At 34.1% G+C, this 25,270-nt stretch overlaps 1 protein-coding gene across 1 annotated transcript in view; it reads right to left on the bottom strand.

Annotated features, from left to right (window-relative positions):
* Positions 1 to 25,270, bottom strand: part of LOC126823740 (uncharacterized) — a 42,702-nt gene that overhangs the window by 7,429 nt on the left and 10,003 nt on the right. The window contains exons 2-3 of the mRNA XM_050552707.2: positions 3,283 to 3,865; positions 2,645 to 2,769 (exon numbers count right to left, since the gene is read on the bottom strand). Of these exons, the coding sequence (XP_050408664.2) occupies positions 2,645 to 2,769; positions 3,283 to 3,865 (708 nt within the window). The remainder of the gene's footprint in view (positions 1 to 2,644; positions 2,770 to 3,282; positions 3,866 to 25,270) is intronic.

Raw genomic sequence — 25,270 nt, 5'->3', positions numbered from 1 at the left:
CTGCACCTTAGGTTTTGGTTTCTGTCGAGTTGATGTGTCCAAAAAATCTGCATTAAATAAATGAAATACTCTTTGCCAAGTTACTAATTAAAGACTAAATGACCACTGTTTGGAATGCTGTTCTTAATGTGAAATGAATAGAAATGGGGTTTAATGATAAATCCCATTTCATTGCATTTAATTTCCTACTTTCTGCACCAACCGGGTAATGAAGACAGCTCTTTGGGATATAGCACCTGATGCCCAGAGATAGACAGAAAATTAATTAAGTGCCATTACAAATCGGGCTATGCTTACATTACACAAAAACATTTCAATGTTCAAATTAAAAATCATGGTACAAATATTGTGTGCTGTTAAGTCACCATATGAGGTGTAAAAATACTTTGTAGCCATGTGAATCTGGCAAGATCGTATGTGGAAACTTAGCTATCATTATGATCATCGATCACTTTCAATTCCTTTTTCAAAAGTTTTGTATAGTTAATGTATTCCCACCACCACCTAAAGCACAAAAATTACACAGCAGAACATCGTCAGGTGCAGGTGACAGTGAAGGCTCTTTTGCCTTTGGATTGACTTTGGCGGTTTCTTTGGACTGTTAATGATACTGACACAAGGTTATAATCATAAATATTTTAATTCTGTTATTGTTTGGTTATAAAAGTGTAAGCATGATATTGTGTTACCGGAAATCAAATTCTGGAAATTTTCACAGAATCCCAAAACACTAGAAACAGTGCTTTACCAAAGAAACCTTAAAATAAGTTCTGCTTCACTCAAATTAAACAAACTCACAACAAGGGAAGCAATCCAGAAATGTAAAGCATAAAAAATGGGAGTATTTCCCAAACATTGTATTATTCAAGTCTATGTCAACTGTGTTTACAGGAAAGATCAATGTTAGTGCACTGAAGAAAACAATTTAGAACTATTCAATTAGCAAAACAAGGGGGAGAAAGAGAAATGTCCATTCGACACTATGTAATTTCGGGACTAACATTATTTAGATAATTTGTATGGACACAGGGCATCTTTAGCTATGAGAGGAAACCAGAGAACCCAGAAAAAAACTCAAGAGGTTGGACAAAGGAAGGCAACCCTAGTCCTGTTAATTGGCCGCGAACAACCGCCAGTTGTTCTCAAAATACAAGAGATTATTAACACAATTCAGAATAGGGACTAAACATAAAATCTTCAACCGTTATGAATATATTTTCTGATTCCTTTCAATTGACTGTCGATTGTTACCAAAATACAACATATTAACACTATTCAGAGTAGCGACTATTACATTTGCACCAACACAAAATCTTTCAACATTTATGATTATATTTTCCATATAATATATTAATTAAGAAAGCCAGTAACGAGCTATAGCGGTGGCACCAGCTTCCTTTTCAAATTTTTGTTTTGGAAATCTTTAACAATTAAACTGAAAGAAGACACCGAATTCAGGAAAAAAAAAATTGATATAAACCCAGTGTGGCAGTTGTTAATCCAGTTGTTGCAAAGGAGCAGAATGTTAAACCCAATTTCATTTGTTTTTCGCTAAATATGGGGAACGAAATCATCTGTTCCAGTTTATATCTAAATCAACAGGAAAGTACCTTAAATCTCATCTACAAGCAAACAGGTTATATACATATGGGTAACAATAAACTAACTAACAAATTAAAAGACGAAAGCCATTTAAAGACACAATGATATGGTGTGAAATACTATATCAAACACTATGAATAGTATTCATAGTGAATATAATGAAGTGTACTGAATGATGCTTTATCGTGGTATCTGCGTGATTGTCATAGTGTTTGATATAGTACAACCACGCAGATACCACGATAAAGCATCATTCAGTACACTTCATTATATTCACTATGAATACTATTCATATTCATAACATAATCAATGCCATGCACACGACTCATCCAATGCCGCGTGGATGACTCAACCAATGAATTTTTATATTTGTAGACCCCTGGCTTTGGATCGGAAACCGACTGACTTATATCATATGGAAAACATAGTCATAATGGTTGAAGATTTTATGTTTGTGCAAGTGTAATAGTCCCTATTCTGAATTAACATCTTGTATTTGAAAACAATATTGGCAGTCAATTTAAAAGAATCAGTGTTCAGCGGTCAGTGGCAGTGAAAAGACACATCAGTAACCTAGGTGTCGTCAACTTTGACCCAATCAGCACATGGCATCGGGCTTGAGTGATATAAACAATTTCACTATCCTGTCTATTTTAATATTATTTCATCAAATCAAACTGTTTTATTTCCTTTTGAGACTTTTTTTATAGAACATGGTTAATAAATGCTGTAAAATTATTCATTTGTCAATCAGTTGAATCTATATCATGCTTGACAGTGAGTTCTAATAACATACAGTATATAAAAGTCAGCACAGGAATTTAAAGACATTAACTTACCATGCTTCATGTGATTAAGAATATCGGTTAGTAATATTTTTAACTGGTTCACCTGTGCAACCGAACCATGGCAGGTTAACCGAGTAGCCATTTATATCCTTAAAAACTAGTGATATCATGTTTGATAAACATAAATAAAAATTGTAGATGATCCTGAACATGTTCAAAAATTTGTTCAAACCTTACTACAGGGTTAAACTCACCTGAGGGGTTCTTCTTAACAGATAGATTCAAAGGTGCTCTGGCTTCTTTTGCTTCCTCTGGTTTAGTAGTTTCTGAATTGGTTGGTCTTTCTTGCAGTTTCTGATCAGTTACTGTAGCTGCATTTCTAGAAAAGAAGAGGCTATTAATAAACTGATTTCAAATATTGACTTATGTGAATCTGGAAAGCCTAAAAAACAATTGTTAACACATTATATAATATATTGTAACATGTTTGCAGTTGGCAAATTGACTACATATATATATATATATATATATATATATATATATATATATATATATATATATATGGACATGTTTAGTTTTATGTAGTCAACTATAAATATTATGTCTATGATATCACAGAAAACTATGCCAGCTTTGATACATAAAAATAAGATATTAAACTGTTACAAGCAGTAGGGTTGGAGGTTAATATTTATATATATGATGAGCTCCACAGATGGGCGAACCCATGAGCGTAAACCTCCAACCCTACTGCTTGTAACATATAATCCTTAGAACCAAAGCACAACAATGAAGGATCATAAAAAAATAAAGAGCACAAAATTAGATGACTCAGCCCTCCCCTCCCACCTCTCCCATTCCCCCAAATTGAACAATATATTTTTATACATACTTTAAACATGCGACAACAGAAGCTGCTAATTCCATAAGTTTCTTAGGCTGAGGCACTTCTGTCAGATTCTGTGGTGGAGGCGTAGGTGGTCCTTTCACATCATTTGTCTCAGACTCTTTGTTCTTTGATTCTTCTGCCTCAGTAAAAGCACTTTCTGTATCATTGTCTTCATCAATTTGTAGATTCATGGAGTCACATTCTTCATCCTGGATCTTGTTTGTTTCATAAACTGCATCAATAGGTTCCATTCCAGGGGTTTGAGTACTTTCAGGGTGGTCTTCAACATCCTTCTGCTTCTGGGAATCTTGCTGATTGCTAGGTGACAATGCTTGTGTTTCATTATTTTTGTAAGTCTTATCTTCTTCATTATCACTCTTCTTACTTTTTTCCACATCGCCACACCGCAATTCTGCTTTTGAGCGGTATTTATTCTCCAGCCAATTGTGAAGAGGCAGCTCCAAGCGTATCCTATCGGAATCCAGTTTTGAACTGATTATAGTTTCTTGCATCATCTGACCATTAACAGACAATTTCTGTAAGCGTCGACGTTTTGGTGGGTGAATAATAGGAAGGTCATCAAGATCTGAAAAGAAATATAAAATACAGTTAAACAAGAAAGTAGATTTTTAAAAAAAAATATAATAAAAATAGCTTACTCATATACAAAATTGACCATATATGACCACCACCAGCAGATAGCATTCAAAAATATTCTGTTCCACAATGCTAATTCACAATGAATAACCCCTTTTCACAACGCTATTATTTCCTGTGGTATCAAGTTCACAAGATTTATCAGTTAGAACATAATGAAATGAATGAAAAGCATGTCCACTCCAACAGGGCTATATAGTGTGTCCAACATATGGTGTTTGGGACATGATGGGGAGATAACAATATGAGTTTAATAAAATAAACTGAACTAGCGGAGGAAGGATAGAATACACTGAATGCAAGATGGACACATATTTACCAACTACAATCAGATTGAAGTTGGGTAACAAAATGTGTGAAATTGGTATCAAGACTTCATTAAAAGGCTTATCATTATGAATACATATTCATAGTTTTTGGTATCAACCAATCAGATCACAGTAAACTAATTAAATATTCACATATAGAAGTGAAAAGAATTGTCTTTTAACTGCACATCAGCCCCAACTAGGTTCTATGTGTGACGTCACATCGGACGTAGTATTACAAACTGGTCCAGGCAAAATTGGCACCTTTTACTTATTTTGTGCACTATTTTATGTACCCATTTACACCAAAGAGGAAATAATGTTTATCCAGATATACTTCCAACACCTTTATTAATTTTTCTAATAATTTAGAGAATGGTTATAGAATTTGATTTGCAGATTTAACTGACACCCAATAAAACAATCAGAATGAAGTAGGTCAATGAAGGTATATTCCTTATCAAAATTGACTCATTAAAAGTAAAGTTATTGTGTTTGACATAATGAAACTATCAGAAGCTGGCAAATTCAATATACATACAGATGCCACTGATATTCTACCTAATTAAGGTGACTGATGTGACAATGAAATTATATTTTAACGTCTTATGAATGTCAATTACAAGAAATAAAGGTATCACATAACAACAAGTATGGTGGTAAGCAAGTCTGTTGACTCTTACCTGTGATGCGATTGCGCTCTGAATTTCAATGTACAAATAATGCATTTTAATACCAATGAAGAATCACAGTAAATGTGAAAGAAAGGTTGACATTTTAATTTTGAAATCGTTGTAAGTTTTCTCATCTGGTGCACATGAATAAACACTATTCCAACAAAATTGCATCTTATTTATAGTAATGATCCCCATGTTAAGAATCTCATCAAAATGTTTGCAATGTTATTAAAACCATACATGTAATTGCATAAAATTCCAAAATCCTATTTTTGGCTGACTGTCCTCTTCTGCTGAATAAAATAAACATGTCACATAATTTTCGAAAGCACAATTAGCTGAAGACAACGGGTACTCTAACTATAGTTCAGAATGCCTAAGGCAAGTAAAAATTTTGATTTATGGCATAACTTTACTTTTACTCTGTTCACTATTAAATTGAAGATTTTTGCCAGTAAAATCTTGATTTTCATCAGTTTATTGCAGATTTTGTACACAATCTTTTAAGTCCGTCCTTCAAAAGTCTGTCAATAAATCAGCCAAAAGTGAAGTGCAAAACTGACTAGGCATCACATCTGTACTATAATGCAATTCAGTTTATGCAACATTAATATCTGCCATTTTCAATGTTTTGACACATATATGTGAATAAAATATAATTAATGGCCTGCTCTTAGCTTCTATATAGGAAAATTAAAATGTCTAGAAAAATAAACACATTAATCTGCAGCTAGCACTTTCAGTTCCATCGGAACATCGTCATACCTTTAATACACATTCTCCATTAATCATTCCATTACTTTCAATATTTAATTATAAATTAAAGACATTTCTGTTTTCTAAATATTAAAAACAAACTCTAAAGTAACTTAGAATTGATTTTGTGTGCACTTTGAGCAGACTTTATTGTTTGGAGTTTAGCACTATAAGAACCCTATTATTATTATAATTATATTACTGAAAGCACTCGTAGCATAATATTGGGTTTCTTTCCGTATACATATATATATATATATATATAAAAAATCAACCCTGTGTGTGTGTATATATATATATATATACATTCATTTTCATATCAATACCTCTACAACCATAAATTATCGTAGGGACGGAGTTAAACACTTTTAAAGTTATCCAGACATCTGTCAAGATACTTGAAGATCACAAAAAAAAAAAAAAAAAAAAGAACACTCAAACAATTCTGTTGAAAGAATCTGTCAGTTCTAACTCAATTGGCCTACAAACTGTCTATAAGGACAGCCAAACATTTAATTTTATTATACTTAGAAGTCATGGGTCAACTTTTATTAAGAACAATTCTGTTGAAAGAATCTGTCAGTTCTAACTCAAGTTATGGCCATTTATAGTTTACATTTGTTATAAGTATACTTATAAGAATTCAACCATCTTTTTCATACAAACTAGCCCATTCTTCATGTACTCAGATTTACTTAATTACATAGTACATATTTTTGATCTAACATAGTACATATTTTTGATCTAACATATCAGGATTGTTTGCCTTTTACTACAATAAAAACCAGCAGTTGCCAGGCAAAATAGCCCAAAATTTGCATGACATGGATAGAGAACAATCTTAAAACAAACAAGCAGCTGCCATGCAAGATACACCGACATTTTGCAAGAGATGGACAGAGAACTAGCTAAAAAAATAATGTGATTTTTTGTACAATCAGGGGCCATAATCCAGGAAGATATGGTCCGATATGCGCGAATATCGACAGGAACCAAGATCTTTGGGTTATGAACATACGTTTCAAGTTTCATCAAAATCGGATCAAAATTGTGACCTCTAGAGGGTCCACAACCTACGTATTACATACTTTTACACAATTTGCATACAAAGAGCGGTCATTTTGTTGGGCAGTGTCATTTCCTTTTTCCCGAAATTCGAATTCAACTTTCATTATGGTGGAATGGTGATATGTTTAAAGGAGTTATAAAATCGGAAAAAATTGTGACCTCTAGAGAATCTGCAAGCTAAAAATGTGATTTTTCTAACAATCAGGGGCCATAATCCAGGAAGTTACGTTCGGATATGCACGAATATCAAAAGGAACCAAGATCTTAGTGTGTGTTACACTGATATATTCACACGCTTTTTTTTAAATCGGATAAAAATTGTGACCTCGAGATTTTGTACAATCAAGGGCCATAATTCAGAAAGTTACGATCCGATATGCGCAAATATCGAAAGGAACCAATATCTTTGGGTTACAAACATGCATTTCAAGTTTCATCAAAATCGGATCAAAATTCTGACCTCTAGAGCATCCACAACCTTGATATATCAGATGCTCACACTATTTGCGAAGAAAGGCGTCCATTTTGTTCGGCAGTTTTGGTTAGATTTTTAAAAAATTCAAGGGCCATAATTCAGAAAGTTACGATCCGATATGCGCAAATATCGAAAGGAACCAATATCTTTGGGTTATAAACATGCATTTCAAGTTTCATCAAAATCGGATCAAAATTCTGACCTCTAGAGCATCCACAACCTTGATATATCAGATGCTCACACTATTTGCGAAGAAAGGCGTCCATTTTGTTCGGCAGTTTTGGTTAGATTTTTAAAAAATTCAAACTCAACCGTGTAATGGTGATATATTCAAACGGATTTTTAAATAAAAATGTGACCTCCATAGGGTCCACAACCTAAAAAAACGTGATTTTTCATACAATCAGGGTCCATAATTCAGGAGGTTACGCGAATATCGAAAGGAACCAAGATCTTTGGCTTACATTTCAAATCTCGTTGAAATCGGATAAAAATTGTGACCTGTAGAGTGTCCACAAAATGTGGGTATATAAAAACGTGATGTTCAATCATAGTACATATTTTTGATCTAACAGGCTTAAAACAAAAAACGTGATGTTCAATCAGGGGTCACAATCCAGGAAGATATGGTCTGATATGAAAATGTGGGCATATAAAAATATTACTTACTGAACTGGTTAGGTTTACAATACTTACTAATATACCATACAGAATCTGTATATGAGAGTATTCATCCCAATTAAGTTATAGAGTGATAGCTAACTGTTTTGTTTCGTCTTCAAATCATTAATAAATGGCAATAAAAGGACCAATCAAAAGAACCAAACCTACTGTAATCATTGGGTAAAAATATTGCATAACCATCTATAGTTTTTTCTATTTCATCCATAAAACTTTTATTAATCTCCAATATCTTAGCTTTTCTTGACAAAATGATTGCTCGAAGCAAAATATAATAAAAATCATTTCTAACAATTTTAAGTATCCCTATCATTATTTTATTAGACAAATATTATTCTTGGTTCAATCTTATAAAATCAAACATTCTTAAAACATTTCCTGCAATTATATTTACATCAGAATTCATGTGGTTCTTCCGCAAAATTAACCATTTATTCTCCATAATGCAATTATCACTAAAAGCTATATTTTTATCTCACAGACTACAATGACATAAATATGTCGATTGAAATATTAAAGCCAATGTCAGATTTCCCTATAGGCTAGGCAGGTTGAAACCTAGGGCCTAAAGATCAAAGGGGCCTCAGGCCAAGGTGTATAGTATTTTTTGCACAGTAATTATTAGTCTTTCTTACATGCACTAGTTGTCTTAAACATATGTCAACATACCCAGCTTTGCTCAACATACTTTCATCTTCCTCTAGTTGTGAGGGTGGGCAATTGGGAGGAGCCTCACAAGTGGAGTAGCCCAGGACCTGTCTTCATCTAAACCAGGCCCTGATTAAAGCAACGGCAAACAGGTCAAACTACCCTGATCTATTCACAAAATTTTTTTTCACAAACCAAAATAAGAAAACCCTAATAAATTAATTATATATACATTAGTTAAGATTATAATAAAGAGTTGGCCATTCTTGATGTAACAGTTCAAAAATAGATGATATAAAAAAAATAATAATGAAAATTTCAGTCGAATTATTTTATTCTTAACAAAGTTATCACTGCTGGAAGTTTGGACTAAAAATAGGCATCAACTGTTTCCACACCGTCTCCGAGAATTGCAGATCGTTTGATTGACAAACGATAACTCCACCCACATACATGTATTCTCAATTATCAAGTAACATTCTCAATGCCTACAGTACCCTCGATTGTCAGTCCTTTCATCGGCAGTCTCCGGGCGTAACGTCAGTGATTAACAGTAACTGTTAGCTTGGTCAGCAATTTAATGATTTAAAGCTATATCCAAGCTATCCGATGGTCTACAGAGTTGATTTTGGGCTTGTTATGTAAATAAAGGCCTAATTAATAATTTTTATAACATTTGAAGCCTATAGAAAGATTTGCAATAGGCATACTTACCTCTTAACTAATGTATCTTTAATGGTCACAGGTATTTGCAGGCCCTTATCACTGACAAAGGGGGAACCATGCTGGAAAATCTGGATAAACTTTCTCAGCCAATGCAGGGATAGAACACCCGACGTCCAGGCTAGCCAGCCAGCGTCTTATCCACTTAGCCATTGTGACCCCAGGGCTTGTTTGAAACTCATAAAATAAAATGAAATGGGGTTTGCAATCCTACTTTTTTGCTTCATGACAGATAATGAAGATGGTCACAGCATACAATACCCTGGTTTCTATGAAGTTTTAAACCCCAAACTTATAATTTTTTCAGTGAATATATACTATGCCTGTTCAAATGTTCAATAAGGTCACACCAAGGTCCGATCCAAGTCATTCAATATGATCAGGTTATGTTAAAAGGTTTGTGTTCCACATGATCAAATAATATTGATTACATCCTACACAACTCAGCTATTAAACAATAAGTCTGCCTAGTCTTTTTACAAAATTATTGATTAGAAACAAATAATTAATTTTAATTGGCTCATAAATAATTAGAAGTCTTGAGTCCTAAGAAATACATTTGTTTGACCATACTAGTGACCAGACCCAAGTAACTGTTTGACAACATAACACAACCATTACCCTATTCTACAAGAAGGAAAGCATACACTGTATTATGCAAATATATTTTGATTGGACTGATAAGCCTCCCTACATCATGGTTTATTTATCAGAATAATCATTGGTTTGTGGTAAATTATATTGCCTGGCATACTATCCCTGATGTTTCACTAAGTTACGGACAGACAATTACATCCCTAACAAACATCTGGCTTGATAAATCTGCTTCCAAATGCATGTTTTTACAAGAGATATTGTTTGTTTACACCACTGATGGAAGACACTAGGCATAGTTTTGTATAAATCAGACACTCTATAGATAGTCGTTAGGTGAAAAGGAATTTCTATGTATAGTATGAAGAGAAATCTGCAAAAGAAAAAAGTTATGGAGTGCACAAGGTGTTTTCCCCAATGCAAAATCTGGTTGTCTACTGATACATGAAATCAGGTTGCCAATGAGAAATCCAGATAACTGTTATCTTTAAAGTATTCTAAGATTGTAAAAAGTGATCAAGGGCAATAACTCTAAATGTTATTACCAGAAATTGCTTAATTGGCTCACTAATGTTAAGAACATATCTGATGATAAATGTAGTTTGTGGCATGTTCACTAGAAACTTTGTTGATCTTTGGTAAAATCATTTTTGTTCATTTTGTCGTGATTTCCCTATACCATTATATCTCTGGTGCTCAAATTTGATTGCATGCAAAGTTGATAGAGATTAGCCAATCAATCCATCACTCAGATATGAGTTTTAACGCATTATAGCCTATGGTAGGTTTCCATAGTTCAATAGAAGACTGAAAAATGACAGATTATGCAGGTTCTGGTTCTCCATAATTACATGAGTCTACTAATTACATTTATTTTCTTGTTGAAAGTTCTAATGTTTCTTTAAAACCATCTTCTATGTACTCTTTACATGTAAATGCAAACTCAGTTGGGAGCCACATTGGCTTAGTTTTAGGTTGACACTCTGTGTTTGCTGAGAAAGTTCCTCTGGATTTTCAGGCATCCCTTCCCCTTGTGCAAGACGGTAGACGTTCAAATGGTATGGAAACACAACGTCCCATGTGTACACATTAGCATGCATGTAACATAACACTTAACAGTTTGAATTATAATAAGGGTAGGTCGTAGCACCGCTGATCAGACAAAATTTCCCTCACATCACACTGCAAGGTGTATGTCTGTTTTCACTACCCCAATCAGTGTAGAAAAGAAGAATGTTAAACCCCATTTTAAGAGACAAAAAAACTCCATTTTATGACTATACTGAACTTCTACTTGAAAGTGAATAGTGACAATAAATTCATGATTTTTTTTTAAAAATGGGTATTAGGTATTTCACAAAAAAAATTCACATTTTCAAAATTCGACAGAATATTTATAACAAGGAGGAAACTTACCTAAATATCCTATCTTCAAATCAAAAAAACAATCAAAAGGTTCCATTAATTCAAAAACAGTGTAAGTTCTTAAAGAATATATTTATAATAAATGTGACCTAAATGTTATAAGATTAAAAATATGGTCTTATCTTATCTGAGCAGGTAGTAGTACATTTATAGTCAGTTTATGGGGGTCAATTATTTCCGGGGCTCTTCATATATCAAGCCAATAATTAAAATGTCCACATTTTGAAGTATGTATACACATTTAAGAATACAAAGATTGCATTCACTTTATAATTTAAAGAGAGCAGTTTATATTAAAGGTCACAAGAAAAGCTTCATAAATATTTTAAATAATGCAAGTATAAAACGATCCCGAATGTCAATGTTACCTGCCACAGGTAAATTTCAACAGGTAGAGTTCCGCTACTCTCCGTGAGTAATTGAAACTTTCTGCCAATAAACAAGCCGTATTTGTAGTCTGCTCATATTCTAGTTTATATTTCTATGAGCAGAAGGACCAAAATTACGGCTTGTGATTGGCAGAAAGTTATGACTGCACGGAGAATGGTGGAAGTTGCAAATGTTAAAATTCATAATAAAAAAAGAATATACTGCCTCAAAAACTAAATACAGACATTAATTTCCTCTCGAAGCTCGTTTAACATGAAAAAAAAAACTGAAGTCAATATATATAAAAATAAAATGCTCTTTATATTTTTTTAAAATCGTATCCCAAGGCAGTTAATACAATTTATATTTTATTCCTAAAAAAGTAAAAATTAATTCTTATATTTTTAATGGAAAATTTGATAGTTTTATACAATTTCTTGAAAACTTTATATAACTTTTATATAACTTTCTCATGCATATATCATAACTGATATTTCAAGTTTTTATGTCACCAGAAATGTATGACAAGCAATGACATGCACAATTCTTTTCACAGTATATTGTGCTCAATTTTGGACAGGTGACAGACATCCAATACAAGTTTATTAATCATAACATAAGACATATACACATTCTGACATAAAATATAATGACTAATCACCATGTTACAACCATGATTTAAAACTTGATGCGACATTTAGATCTATAGGAATCCCTACAAGATTTTGAAAGTTAAATCCTGTCCTAACCTTATTTACATCCAAGCAACCTTGACGAAAATTGAGTTGTCCTGAACAAATGGTGCAAACTAAATCTCTGATTGGATTATTAGTTCAAAAGTGGTTCAATTCCGTTCCGTAGTTACAAATTATCTTGAATTGAAATTCTATCAAACTATATGATCCTCGCTATGTGCGGTCTGTTTTAAATCCAATTAAATTAAAGCTGGGAGATTATCTAACATGGTATTTTGATCTTGTTTACTTAATTAAATGTTAAATAATCAATCTGATTATATGATGAGTGTGGATTAAGCTGTGAGAAATCTGATATTTTAGTGAAAATGCAAATGAAGCATAGAGCTTTTAATGAAAATTACAATGATATATCATATCATGAACGACTGTATATAAATCCTGGACGTAATAAATTCAAAGTGGTAATCAAAGACAAACATCTACAAAACAAAAGTAAAATCGATAAAATAGTAAATGTACTTCCTAAACAATAATAGTGATGCAATATTAGGTATCCATGAAAATTAAGGCATTCTCTCCAAGTTAAACCGCAAGACTTTAACGCTCAAAGTTCAGTTTGCTATTTTTATAAACGTGTTTGTCAAGTTGAAAACCTCTTTCAACCAGCAGTTGCCCGGCAAGATATGCCCACATTTTACAAGAGATGGATAGAGAACAAGCTAAAAAAAAAAGTGATTTGTCGTACAATCAGGGGCCATAATCCAGGAGGTTATGGTCTAAAATGCACAAATAACAAAAGGGACTGAGATCTTTGGGACATAAAGATATATTTTAGTTTCAATTCATCAAAATTGGACAACAAGTGTGACCTCTAGAGGGTCCACAACTTTCGTACAAGGCGCGTCCATTTTGTCAGGCAGTTTTGGTCTGATTTTCACGAAATTCGAACTCAACCATCATTAGGGTGTAACGGTGATATATTCAAGCATTTTTTTTAAAAATCAGATAATAATTGTGACCTCTAGAGGAACCACAAGCTAAAAACACAATTTTTTGTACAATCAGGGGCCTTAATTCAGGTAGTTACGATCCGATATGCAATAATATCGAAAGGAACCAAGATCTTTGGATTATAAACAGGCATTTCAAGTTTCTTCAAATTCAGAAGACAAAATTGTGACCCCTACAGTGCGCACAAGCTAAAAACGTGATTTTTTGTACAATCAGGGGCCATAATCCATGAAGTTTCAATCCGATACATGCCAATATTGAAAGGAACCAAGATCTTTTGGAGATCATTAGGGTGTAACGGTGATATATTCAAGCGGTTTTTTTTAAAATGAGATAATAATTGTGACCTCTAGAGGAACCACAAGCTAAAAACACAATTTTTCGTACAAGCAAGGACCATAATTCAGGAAGTTACGATCCGATATGCAATAATATCGAAAGGAACCAAGATCTTTGGATTATAAACAGGCATTTCAAGTTTCTTCAAAATCAGAAGAAAATTGTGACCTCTACAGTGCCAACAAGCTAAAAACTTGATTTTTTGTACAATCAGGGGCCATAATCCATGAAGTTTCAATCCGATACGTGCCAATATCGAAAGGAACCAAGATCTTTTGGAGACAAACCTATTTCAAGTTTTGTCAAAATCGGTAAGAATTGTCATTTGTAGAGTGTCCACAAACAAATTGTGGATGAACAGACGGATGGACGGGGCCAGATGAGACCAAGTGAGAACCCCCGTGAGACAAAGTCCCCTCAGACCCAGTCCAAAAGAATTAAAAGCTTAGTTACATATCTGATATGGTTTCGCACCTAAAGCGCTCAATTCCATTATGTCATCATTCTTCTACTCCTCTGTCTTATACTATTTCATCACTATCATATTCACCGTTTAAGTAATTCGTCCAATTAGTAGTACCACAAAACAGGCCGAATTAACATGCAGGCTTCGAAATTCTGTCCCACTTATATCCTCTCCTTCACAAGAATTTGCTCCCATTTGGAAAAAGACATTGACTAAAATTTTCAGGCCCAGTCCCAAACAATCTAACGCTCATATTATGCGTCGCATAAATTCACTTATACCGCAGAGTACACTGTGACCCAGTTCACGCTACATGGGTAATTGTTTAGATGATGTGGTTTGTTTGACAGCTTGCAAGTGACATCTCTTTCGTCTGCTTTTATGCTTGCTGACAGTGTTTATAAAATTATGGTCATGTGAGACATACAGCGCATTTTGGCACACAATGTCGACGAGAATCACTTTTCCTTTTTTCTTCCATTTCCTGTTGAGAATCTTTATACGACATTACTGTAGACAAGTAGAAGAGATATCATATATTCTGATACATTGGTGTCTGACATTGACATACTTGGGAAATTTATATATTTATTTGAATATATATGTGCCACAAGTCTGTTGAAATATATAAGATAGGTTGCCAGGCAACGAAACACAAGCCAACAGCAGCTAAATCGTCCAGACAGTCAACTTGTAATACACTAAAATCTGATCAAGAGTAACAGTAGAATTTTTTTGACCCATGCTAACTTTTAGCATATAAAACATTTAATATCATGGATTTAGCTGTTCAAGTTAACAAGAATCATTGAAAATCAATATACTTGTTCGTCTTAAGACCTTAAACTCTGTATATCAATCTAAAGTCAATCGAAATGATTATATATAGGCGTAATCAGATGATGGTCTCTAAAGCATCCACAAGATTTTTCAAAGTGATCAAGGACCATAACTCTGGCAGTAATTATCGGAAATCATTGAAAATGAAAAGGTTTCTTCGTCTGAAGACCTTAAACACTGTGTATAAATTTAACGTCAATCGGATATTAACTTTAGCCTCATTATGGTGTATTTCACAAAATCAAACTCAATATCATTATGGTGTAACGGTGATATATTTGAACGGTTTTAGAGAGAGAGAGAGAAATGGGGTTTAACGTCCACCTGACACAAACTAGGTCATTTCGGGACTAACATATGGTTTAATTTTATTTACATAATTCACACGAGGTTGGACAGGCGACCCTACTCCTTGCCACGTACAACCGGGGATTCGAAACCACACCTGTCGACTCATTGACAGACTTTATGATACAGCGCGCGCGCACGCTAACCATTCAGCCATCCAACCCCCCTGAACGGTTTTAAAAACCTCTAGAGGGACCACAACCTAAAAACGCGATTTTTCATACAATCGGGGGCCATAATCCAGGAAGTTGCAGTGCACTTTGCGCGAATATCGAAAGAAACCAAGATCTTTGAGTTATAAACATACATTTCAAGTTTCATCTAAATAGGATAAAAATTGTGACTTCCATAGGGTCCACAAGCTAAAAAACATGATTTTTCGTACAATCAGGGGCCATAATCCATGAAGTTTCGAAGTGATACATGCCAATATCGAAAAGATTAACCAAGTTCTTTTGAAGATAAACCTATATTTCAAGTTTTGTCCAAATTGTGACCTGTAGAGTGTCCACCAGAAAATTGTGGACAGGGGAGCGACGACAATCTACGTCCTAATGGAAATGAAATGAAATGAAATGGGGTTTAACGTCCTACTGTTCTGCTCCTAACCTGGGCTAATGAAGATGGGCATACGCCATATAGTGTGCTATGAGGGAAATTTTGCCCGGACAGCGGCACTACGTCCTACTCTTATATCGAATTCCAACTGCCAAGGGATCTTTTACGTGCACGCCAATGTGTACACGGGACCTCGGTTTTTCGTCCCATCCGAACGACTAGACAGCTTTCCTTGTCAGCCCCTCCGTCCTGCATCACTGACAAGGGAGAACCACGCCGGAAAATCTGGATGAACTTTCTCGGCCAATGCAGGAATCGAACACGTCCTAATGGAAAGGTGGGCGTATAAAAATAAATTTCTCTCTTACAAAAACATTTTTGCTTGTGTTGCTGATCATTTATCAATATATATTTAACATTTATGGAAACCTTGTTGAAAATCGTTGCATAGTCTTCATATATAGGAAATAATCAATATCAGGGGTAAATAACTCATCTCAATCGGTTCATAACTACTGAAGGTTAGAAAAGAAAAATCTATACCATGGTCTTAACAAAATTATACTTGCCAGTTCTCTGGACGTGGTGATGAAATAATACTATGGTTTTAGTCGAAAACGCCTATTCTACAGAGTTAAAGCTGAGATAAAAATTCACGGATTAGTTATGGGTTAGTCCAATTTCTCAGTTACATCTCACTATATTGTATTATTCATAAATAACACTTTTTGAACCAAATATTATCTCCAGCTCTTTCTTCTTTTCAGGAAGAATCTATTTTGGGCCAGTAACGGACCGAAAAAGATGTAAATTAACCACTATCCACATGCACAAAGTGCATCAGTATCCAATGTTAATTCTGTCTCTTGGTTAGAGATAATGGAATTAATCCCCCCGATGATAATACCTTTGTATTTCATTTAAATTAAAATCTACATGAACATGTCTTGGGGATACAATCGATATTCATTATGTTATCACGAACACAATTATCGGAAAATCTCTATCATATGTTGCAGGTTATTGACAGAAAGTAAAAATCAAGCAGAATAAAAAGAAATCAGCATATAAACATTACATTTCATTGAAAGCATGACTTGGACTTTTTTTTATTGAATCTAATAAGTTGAAACAGTTTACAACAATAGCTTTCTTGCTCCACTGGAATGTTCATATAGATCAGAACTTTGGAGGCAAATCTGTCTGGGATCATATTATCTGGTAACTTATGAAGGATATATGCATGACACACTGTACGATTTTTTTATAAAGTGTCTCCTTGTCATGGGAACACCAGTTATTTTTGTTATGTCGTGGGAACACCAGTTATTTTGGTATGTCATGGCAACACCAGTTATTTTGGTATGTCATAGGAACACCAGTTATTTGGGTATGTCATGGCAACACCAGTTATTTTGGTATGTCATGGCAACACCAGTTATTTTGGTATGTCATGGCAACACCAGTTATTTTGGTATGTCATGGCAACACTAGTTATTTTGGTATGTCATGGTAACACCTGCTATTTATCGGAAAACCAGTTATTCTGATTGTCATAGGAACGCCTGCTATTCTGGTATGTTCCCCTGATAGAAATACACACACATACACAATATATGGAACTTATCATTTATTGACAAGACCTATATCAAACATTCTGAATACACAGACATGTTTCTATAAATAGACATTTCTCGAGATACTGTCATACACAAAAAGACAGTACCATACAGAATTGTCATTTTCTTTGGAAAGGGTCTTAGATAATAGTACAAGATATTTAACTTCTAAACACTAAACAATAAAGAAACAAAACATTATGTATTGTCTTGTTACCATGACCACAAGATAAATAGAGGATACAGCACTGGAACTTTTAATTATAAATATATATATTATATATAAATAACGGTACAAAATGAATATGTCTCAATGCACTACTTGGTACTTGAAAGTTCTCTCTAAATTTCATTATGTGGGGTAAGAATTTAGAAGGGACAACTGAATTCCATTAGACTTTGGATCATCTAATTCCGCAAACACCATGCTTGCAGATAGGTTAAAACAATTTTCTGCTCTTCATAACCATTCAGCTGTCCGCCAATGAAATTCTGGGCTCAGTGTTGGGGAATAGGTCATTTAGTCTCGAAAAATACCTGTTAGGCATGTGGGCATTTTACACCTACGACCACATACTCCTAATTTGACAAGAAATGCAATGGGGTTTAACCTGGGACTATTTTATGGTTTTATTGGCGAAGCACAGTTTCCGGTGTTTTGGGGTTCCGTGAAAAATTCCAGAATTTGACTTCCGATAACACAATATCACCCTTACTTTTTTATAACCAAAATATAACCGAATTAAGATATTTATATCTATAATCATATGTCAGTATCATTAACAGTCCAAAAAAACATCCAAAGTCGATCCATATATCTTATGCAGTCCTCGTAGAAATTCTAAAATATTTGGTTGATGCTGACGTTTATTTAATTTCAGACCTGATTATTAAGCCATATTACTAACAACATAATATTGTAATATGTATTCTATGCATTTTTAATCAAGGCTACATCCCATGCAATGACTAAATACACATTCAATTTGTTGAGGCATAAAAACAGCGATATATTATATATAACAATGGCATAATTAGAGCAAAGACTTTGTCATAAAAATAAAATCAATTTTAACTAGATCACTTTAATCATGGACCGTATACTATATATGGTCCATGATTTCATACATGTTTCATGGAGTAAGAATTAAAATTATTGGAATACAAATGCATTATTATTGTGAAGAGAATATTCCACTTAATAGAGCAAGCGATTCTACTCGAAATCACACCAATTGACCACGCATCCACCCAAACCATGCAAGAAATTAAATGAAATGGGGTTTAATGTCCTACTTTTCTGCACCAACTGGACTAATCAAGACATATACGCCATTAGTTGTCCCTCCTACTCCACTGACAAAGGGAAATCATGGAACGTTCTCGGTCAATACCAGGAGCAAAAGTGAGACCTAAAAGCTAGCGAACCAGTGACTTATTACTCAACGAGCCACCACAGCTCCCCGACCATGCAAGAAGTTGTCCTAATAATCAATGAGCTATAGAATATCAGTAAACAACTGATGAACAAATAAACACTACAACTCAGGTATCAAGCAGTTGTGCTGTTTTAGCAGGAGTTTCTGTATTTAGTGTTTAGTTTCAAACCCGTCAGAAAACTGTTATAAACCTAACACTCATTATCTAATCTAGACAGACCATTTTATACTACGCAACAGTAGAAAGCCAATAGTTTTCTATGATTTTCAACAAATTTGAACACTTTTTTTCAACAGTGCTAGGGTCCATCACCATAAATAAATATCTCCAAATATTTCGACAATACCACAATATTTATATATATAACAAGCTTTAACTTAGTTTCTCACATTTATAGTCACTAAATACATGGTCATGTTGTATTTAACAAGTTATAACCATTTAAACACGAATAAAAAAAGAGAGAGAAACAGGGTTTAACGTTGACTCAAGACAACCTGTCATTTCGGGACCAACAATTGGTTTAATTTCCCTTTAGTAATACCCACGAGGTTGGAAATGAAATGAAATGAAATGAGGTTTAACGTCCTACTGTTCTGCTCCTATACTGAGCTAATGAAGACGGGCATATGCCATACAGTGTGCTATGAGGGAAATTTTGCCTGGGCAGCGGCACTATCGCCTACTCTTATATGGAATTCCAACTGCCAAGGGATCTTTTACTTGCATTCCAATGTTTACACGAGACCTCGGTTTTTCGTTTCATCCGAAGGACTAGACAGCTGTCCTTGTCAGGACCTCCGTCCTGCATCGCTGACAAGGGGAAATCATGTCGGAAAATCGGGATGAACTTTCTCGGCCAATGCAGGGATCACCCGACCTCCAGGCTATCGAGCCAGCGCCTTACCCACCTAGCCACTGTGGCTCCCCACGATGTTGGACAGGCAACCCTACACATACAAACGGGGAATCAAAACCATGCCACTTGACTCAAAGACAGACCTTTTTATGCAACGTGCACGTGTTAACCATTCAATCACCCAACCCCCATCAATAAAAAAATAGACTGAAAAAGTAAACACTGAGCGATTATTAAATTCAGGCAGTTTTGAGTGCAAAATAGGTTACTGACTGTTCTGTATTTGATTGACAGGCCAGGATAATAAAGACTTTTTAGTATGAAACATTACAGAAAACTAGATCAATAAATCTAATTTAGTAACCCATTTGTTAGGCAATTCAACAATTATTATGAGAACCTTGTAAAAGCGAAAGGAAAATACTACTAGTATTCTATTTGTGCCTAATAAAGGAGCTTCGGTGATAATAATTGTACTAAATCAAAAGATGTCTCTCCTAATGGTATAGTTAATAATAAAGCAAATTAAAAAAACAAAACGAACGTAATTATCTAAAGCTGCTGTAACAACCAAAAAGCTAAATATTACTGTTTAAATGTTATTGTTATAGAGAATCATTAAAAATACATTGATATAGATGTTTAGAAAATTTCATGAGCAGTGACTGTAATCACTTAGCAACTTGACATTTGAGCATGCACATTTAATAGGGCAAATTTTGACTGTGTGGGGCCACACTGACAATGGTTTGAAACTAAACCTTAAAGACAGAAACTCCTGCTAAAACAGCACAACTACATGATACCCAAGTTGTAGTGAAATGAGGGTTGCCAGGCAAGATAGACCAACATTTTGCAAGAGATGGATAGAGAACAGGCTAAAAACAAAAGCTAAAACAGCACAACTACCTGATAACCAAGTTGTAGAGAAATGATGGTTGCCAGGCAAGATAGGCCCACATTTTGCAAGAGATGGATAAAGAACAAGCTAAAAACAAAAGTGATTTTTCATATAATCAGGGGCCATAATCCAGAAAGTTATGATCGGAAGTATGCAAATATCGAAAGGGACTGAGATCTTTTGAACATAACCATATATTTTAAGTTTCATCAAAATAGGATAAAAATTGTGACATTTAGAGTGTCCACAACCTTCATATTACATACTTTTACACAATTCGCGTACAAAGAGCGGTCATTTTGTCAGGCAGTTGTATTTCGATTTTCCCAAAATTTGAATTCAATCTTCATTATGGTGGAATGTTGATATATTTAAACGGTTTTTAAAATTGGATAAAAAATTGGGCCCTCTGTGGCATAATCCAGGAAGTTAGGGTTTGAAATGCACAAATGGCAAAAAGAACCGAGATCTTTGGGACATGAACATATATTTTGTGTTTCACAAAATCTGATAACAATTGTGATTTCTAGAGGGTCCACAACCTTGGTATGACATCCTTTTATTATACTATTTGCAAACAAGGACCTGCCATTTTGTCAGGCAGTTTTGGTCCGATTTTCACCGTCATGCAAATAAGGGCCATAATTCAGCAAGTAACGGTCCGATATGCGTAAATATCAAAAGGAACCACGATCTTTGGATTATAAACATGTATTTCAAGTTTCATCAGTACGAGGGCCGGCCATTTTGTACAGCAGTTTTGATCCGATTTTCACGAAATTCGAACTCAACCAGGTGTAATGGTGATATATTCACACGTTATTTGAAAATCAGATAATAATTGTGACCTCTGGAGGGCTGCAAGCGAAACAAGCTATTTTTCGTACAATCGGGGGCCATAAAACAGTATATCTAATACATATATGCCAATATTGACAGAAACCGAGATCTTTGAGAGATAGACCTATATTTCAAGTTTCGTCAAAATCCGATAAAAATTGTGACCTGAAGAGTGTCCACAAAAAATTTCTGGACGGACAGACGTCCGGCTGGAAAGGGGTGACAGCACAATACGTCCACATGCAAACTTTCTATTAAATTCTGTTTCAAATTATGATTTCTGATTTAAAAGGGTGCATCTGGTTTCATCATAAGGCCTGTCATTGAGTCTAGTGTTGTGGTTTTGAATCTGCGCTTGTATGTGACAAGGAGTAGGGTTGCATGTCCAACTTTGTGGGTTTTCTCTCGTTCTTTCGGTTTCCTCCCACTGATTGAAGACTCCAATGCGCAAACGAATTATTGAAATAAAATTGAACTATGTTAGTCCCGAAATGACCTAAGGTGTGTCAACTGGACAATAAACTCTCTCTCTTTTAGAAGTCAATTCTGTAACATAATTCTGTGTATTTCGCCAGCAATGGTCATAAGCTTAAGAAGTCCAAACAGAATCAGGTAGCTTCATAAGCATTAAAAAGTCACAATATTCTTCTTAGTTAGTTGTATTTTACGTCCGCTTCCACCGAGGTGATATCGCAGACAAGACAAGACAAGACGGCGACGACGAAAAAAAAAAAAAAAAAAAAAAAAAAAGTCACAATATGGGAGGCAACTCCTTTATTTGTAACCCCATTAACAGAGTAACGATCCAGGTGACCTAACCACATTAAATTTTATGGGTATACAAAAAACTTAATACCACATTGATTTTAGTTGTCTTGTACAATAAATAAAAAATCAACACTTGGTCGATAAATGTGATGTTTTCAGTGTATCTAAGATAAAAGAGAATTCTGTAAATATTTATTTTTAAAAAAATATTAAAACACTTTTTCGTGCTCCAAATAAAATTTTATGAAATCATTATTCTTTTTGAACCTTGGGTTTGGGTGGTCAAATGGTATAACACGCGAGCGTTAGATCAATAAGGTCTAGTATCAGCACCGAGTCAGGTGGCATGGTTTCGATTCCCTGTGTCCTATCACAGCCAAAGACACCTATATGCAAGCAAATTATTGAAAAAAAAAATCCCAAAATGATCCAAGTTTGTGTTGCGTGAATGTTCAACCACATTTCTCTCAAATTTAACAGCCATTGGCTCACTGAGGGAAATGATTGGTTTGTACATAACAGTATATTAAAATATACATAACACCCACTATAATGAACTTAATTAAAAAGAGATTTTGATAGAATAAGCTAAATTAAAAAGAGATTTTGATATAATGAACTCAATTAAAAAGAGATTTTGATATAATGAACTTAATTGGGGAATAACGTCCACTCGTCTATATCAGAGTACTAAATGGACCAACACAGACAAACCAGCTAAATACACCCAAAACATTTATTTTATTATGATATTAATTTCCTTATTAATCAATATAGTTCCTATATAGAAGGCTGCATTGTATATGAATTCTATTGACAATTTTGTGTACAATGGGATTATATGAACTTCTATAGATCTATGCTATATCAAGGCCAATATATGTTAATTTTCATCCGTTATTCATTGTGTGTATTGTTCTTTACCAGTCACAACAAAAATTGAAACTGAACCACAATCAATTCTAACAAGTAATCTCTAGAAAAACACAAGAGTCCAATGGAAAAATTCAGTAAACTCAGTCACAACTGATGCTCCAGCCTTGCAGTTCGCAATGTTCCTAACAAATTTATTTGAACAAGAGGGAAAGAACTAGATAGAGAGATGGGGTTTAACATTGACACGACGCAAACTTGGTCATTTCAGGACTAACCCATGGATCAATTTAATTTCAATAATTTGCTTGCACATAGGGGTCTTTAGCAGGCAACGCTACTCCTTGTCATGTACAAACGGGGAATCTAAACCATAACACTTGACTCAATGACAAACCGTATGACACAGTGTGCACGTGCTAACCATTCGGCCATCCAACCCCCTTATTTAAACAAAGCATAACAAGTATTCTTTTGATTAGCTATTAAATGTGATTTATCAAATATCATGTCTGTTCACAAATGAAACATATTCATAATAGCTTGAGACTAACATATGTTATATGTTTTTATGAAAATAAATAATCTAATGAAGACATGTTACATCACAATATATAGCCTTTACATCATACATGTTCAGCAACATTCCCTTTATATCACTTTTTTATCCAGTATTTTGAACAAGATGTGAATATTACTGGCCAATTTAGACTACAATTATCCACTTAACAATTTGTGTGGGATGTTTCATATAACTTATTCATGTACTGCTGCTTTGACAAAAGCCCCCATAAAGAAGGTAATTTTCCAGAACTAAATGAATTCATAAAGAAATAAAAAATGCTCACCTAGAAATCAAGAGTAATGGACTGGTATTGATAATTTCAGGCAGTAGGTATATATATATATATATATATATATTATTTTATAGTTGCCACATAAACATGCTATATATATATCTTTTTTAAAACAATCACCATCAAATATGTGAAGATGACTTAAAACTATAAGGCACTGGAGAATCTTGAACAATTGTAAAACTTCTTGAAATGTTACGATATCAAAATATTTATGATATTTTAAGCTTGGTAGAAGACACAAAACACTGCAACATATTGAAGTATAGAACCATATCAATCAACCTATACGAGAAACTGTTATTTACACGACTACCAGCTTTGCAAATGGTTTCACATTAAACTTTAATATGTACAAAAATCAATATTTCACAATAAAAGGATGTAGGGAAAATATCTATAGGTTTATATAGTTGCATTGAAAGCATGAAATATTTCTAGATCCAATAAATAGGTGTTTTATTTCATAAGGCTTTTTTACAGTAAGGAAACATTCCACATGCCACATGTTTTGGGGACGATTGGCTGATACTCGGAGGCTGATAAGTCAATCTGTTGTCGATTATTGTAATTGCATGGCTGAAATTGACACAGTTTATAAAAGAAACATAACAGACAATGTCAAACCGACCGTACTGGTTGCATAGTGTGTTTTTGAATTTTAATAAAATAATCATTTGTGTTCAAAAGATCTTTTTATTTGATCCTCTCCCCATAATCAACTAATGTTTTGATCGTGTCGAGCTATATTAAACCTCATTTTCTTTATACTGCTCAAATAACAAAATATCTAAAACCACAATCAGCTCTATTGTTTTTGTAATAATCCATTAAGACTAATGAATTTCGTTATAGAATCAAAGACTGAGTGGGTTGTTTTCGGTTGTCTCATCTTTCATTGTTTCCTTAATAGCATAAAAGATTTGATATGTCGAATTAAATAGCATAAAATAAGATGGTTCCAGTTATTAACATTTGTTTTTTATTCAAAATGTCTTGAAACCTTATCACAAAGTCTCAACTTTATCTTCGAACTTTGCTTTCGAACATATATTACATTAAGGGACTATTGCAATAAGGGAGCCACAGGGGCTCAGTAAGGAAGACATTGGCTCGCTTACCTGGAGGTTCCGTATTCGATCCCGAAAAAGTTCATTGTCTTTCGAATAGGCCAAAAACTGACATCCTGTGTA

Source organism: Patella vulgata, chromosome 6, assembly GCF_932274485.2.
Source record: "Patella vulgata chromosome 6, xgPatVulg1.2, whole genome shotgun sequence".
Lineage (NCBI taxonomy): Eukaryota > Metazoa > Mollusca > Gastropoda > Patellidae > Patella > Patella vulgata.
The sequence above is the reverse complement of the archived record's forward strand: the minus strand, read 5'-3'. Positions and strand labels throughout refer to the sequence as shown.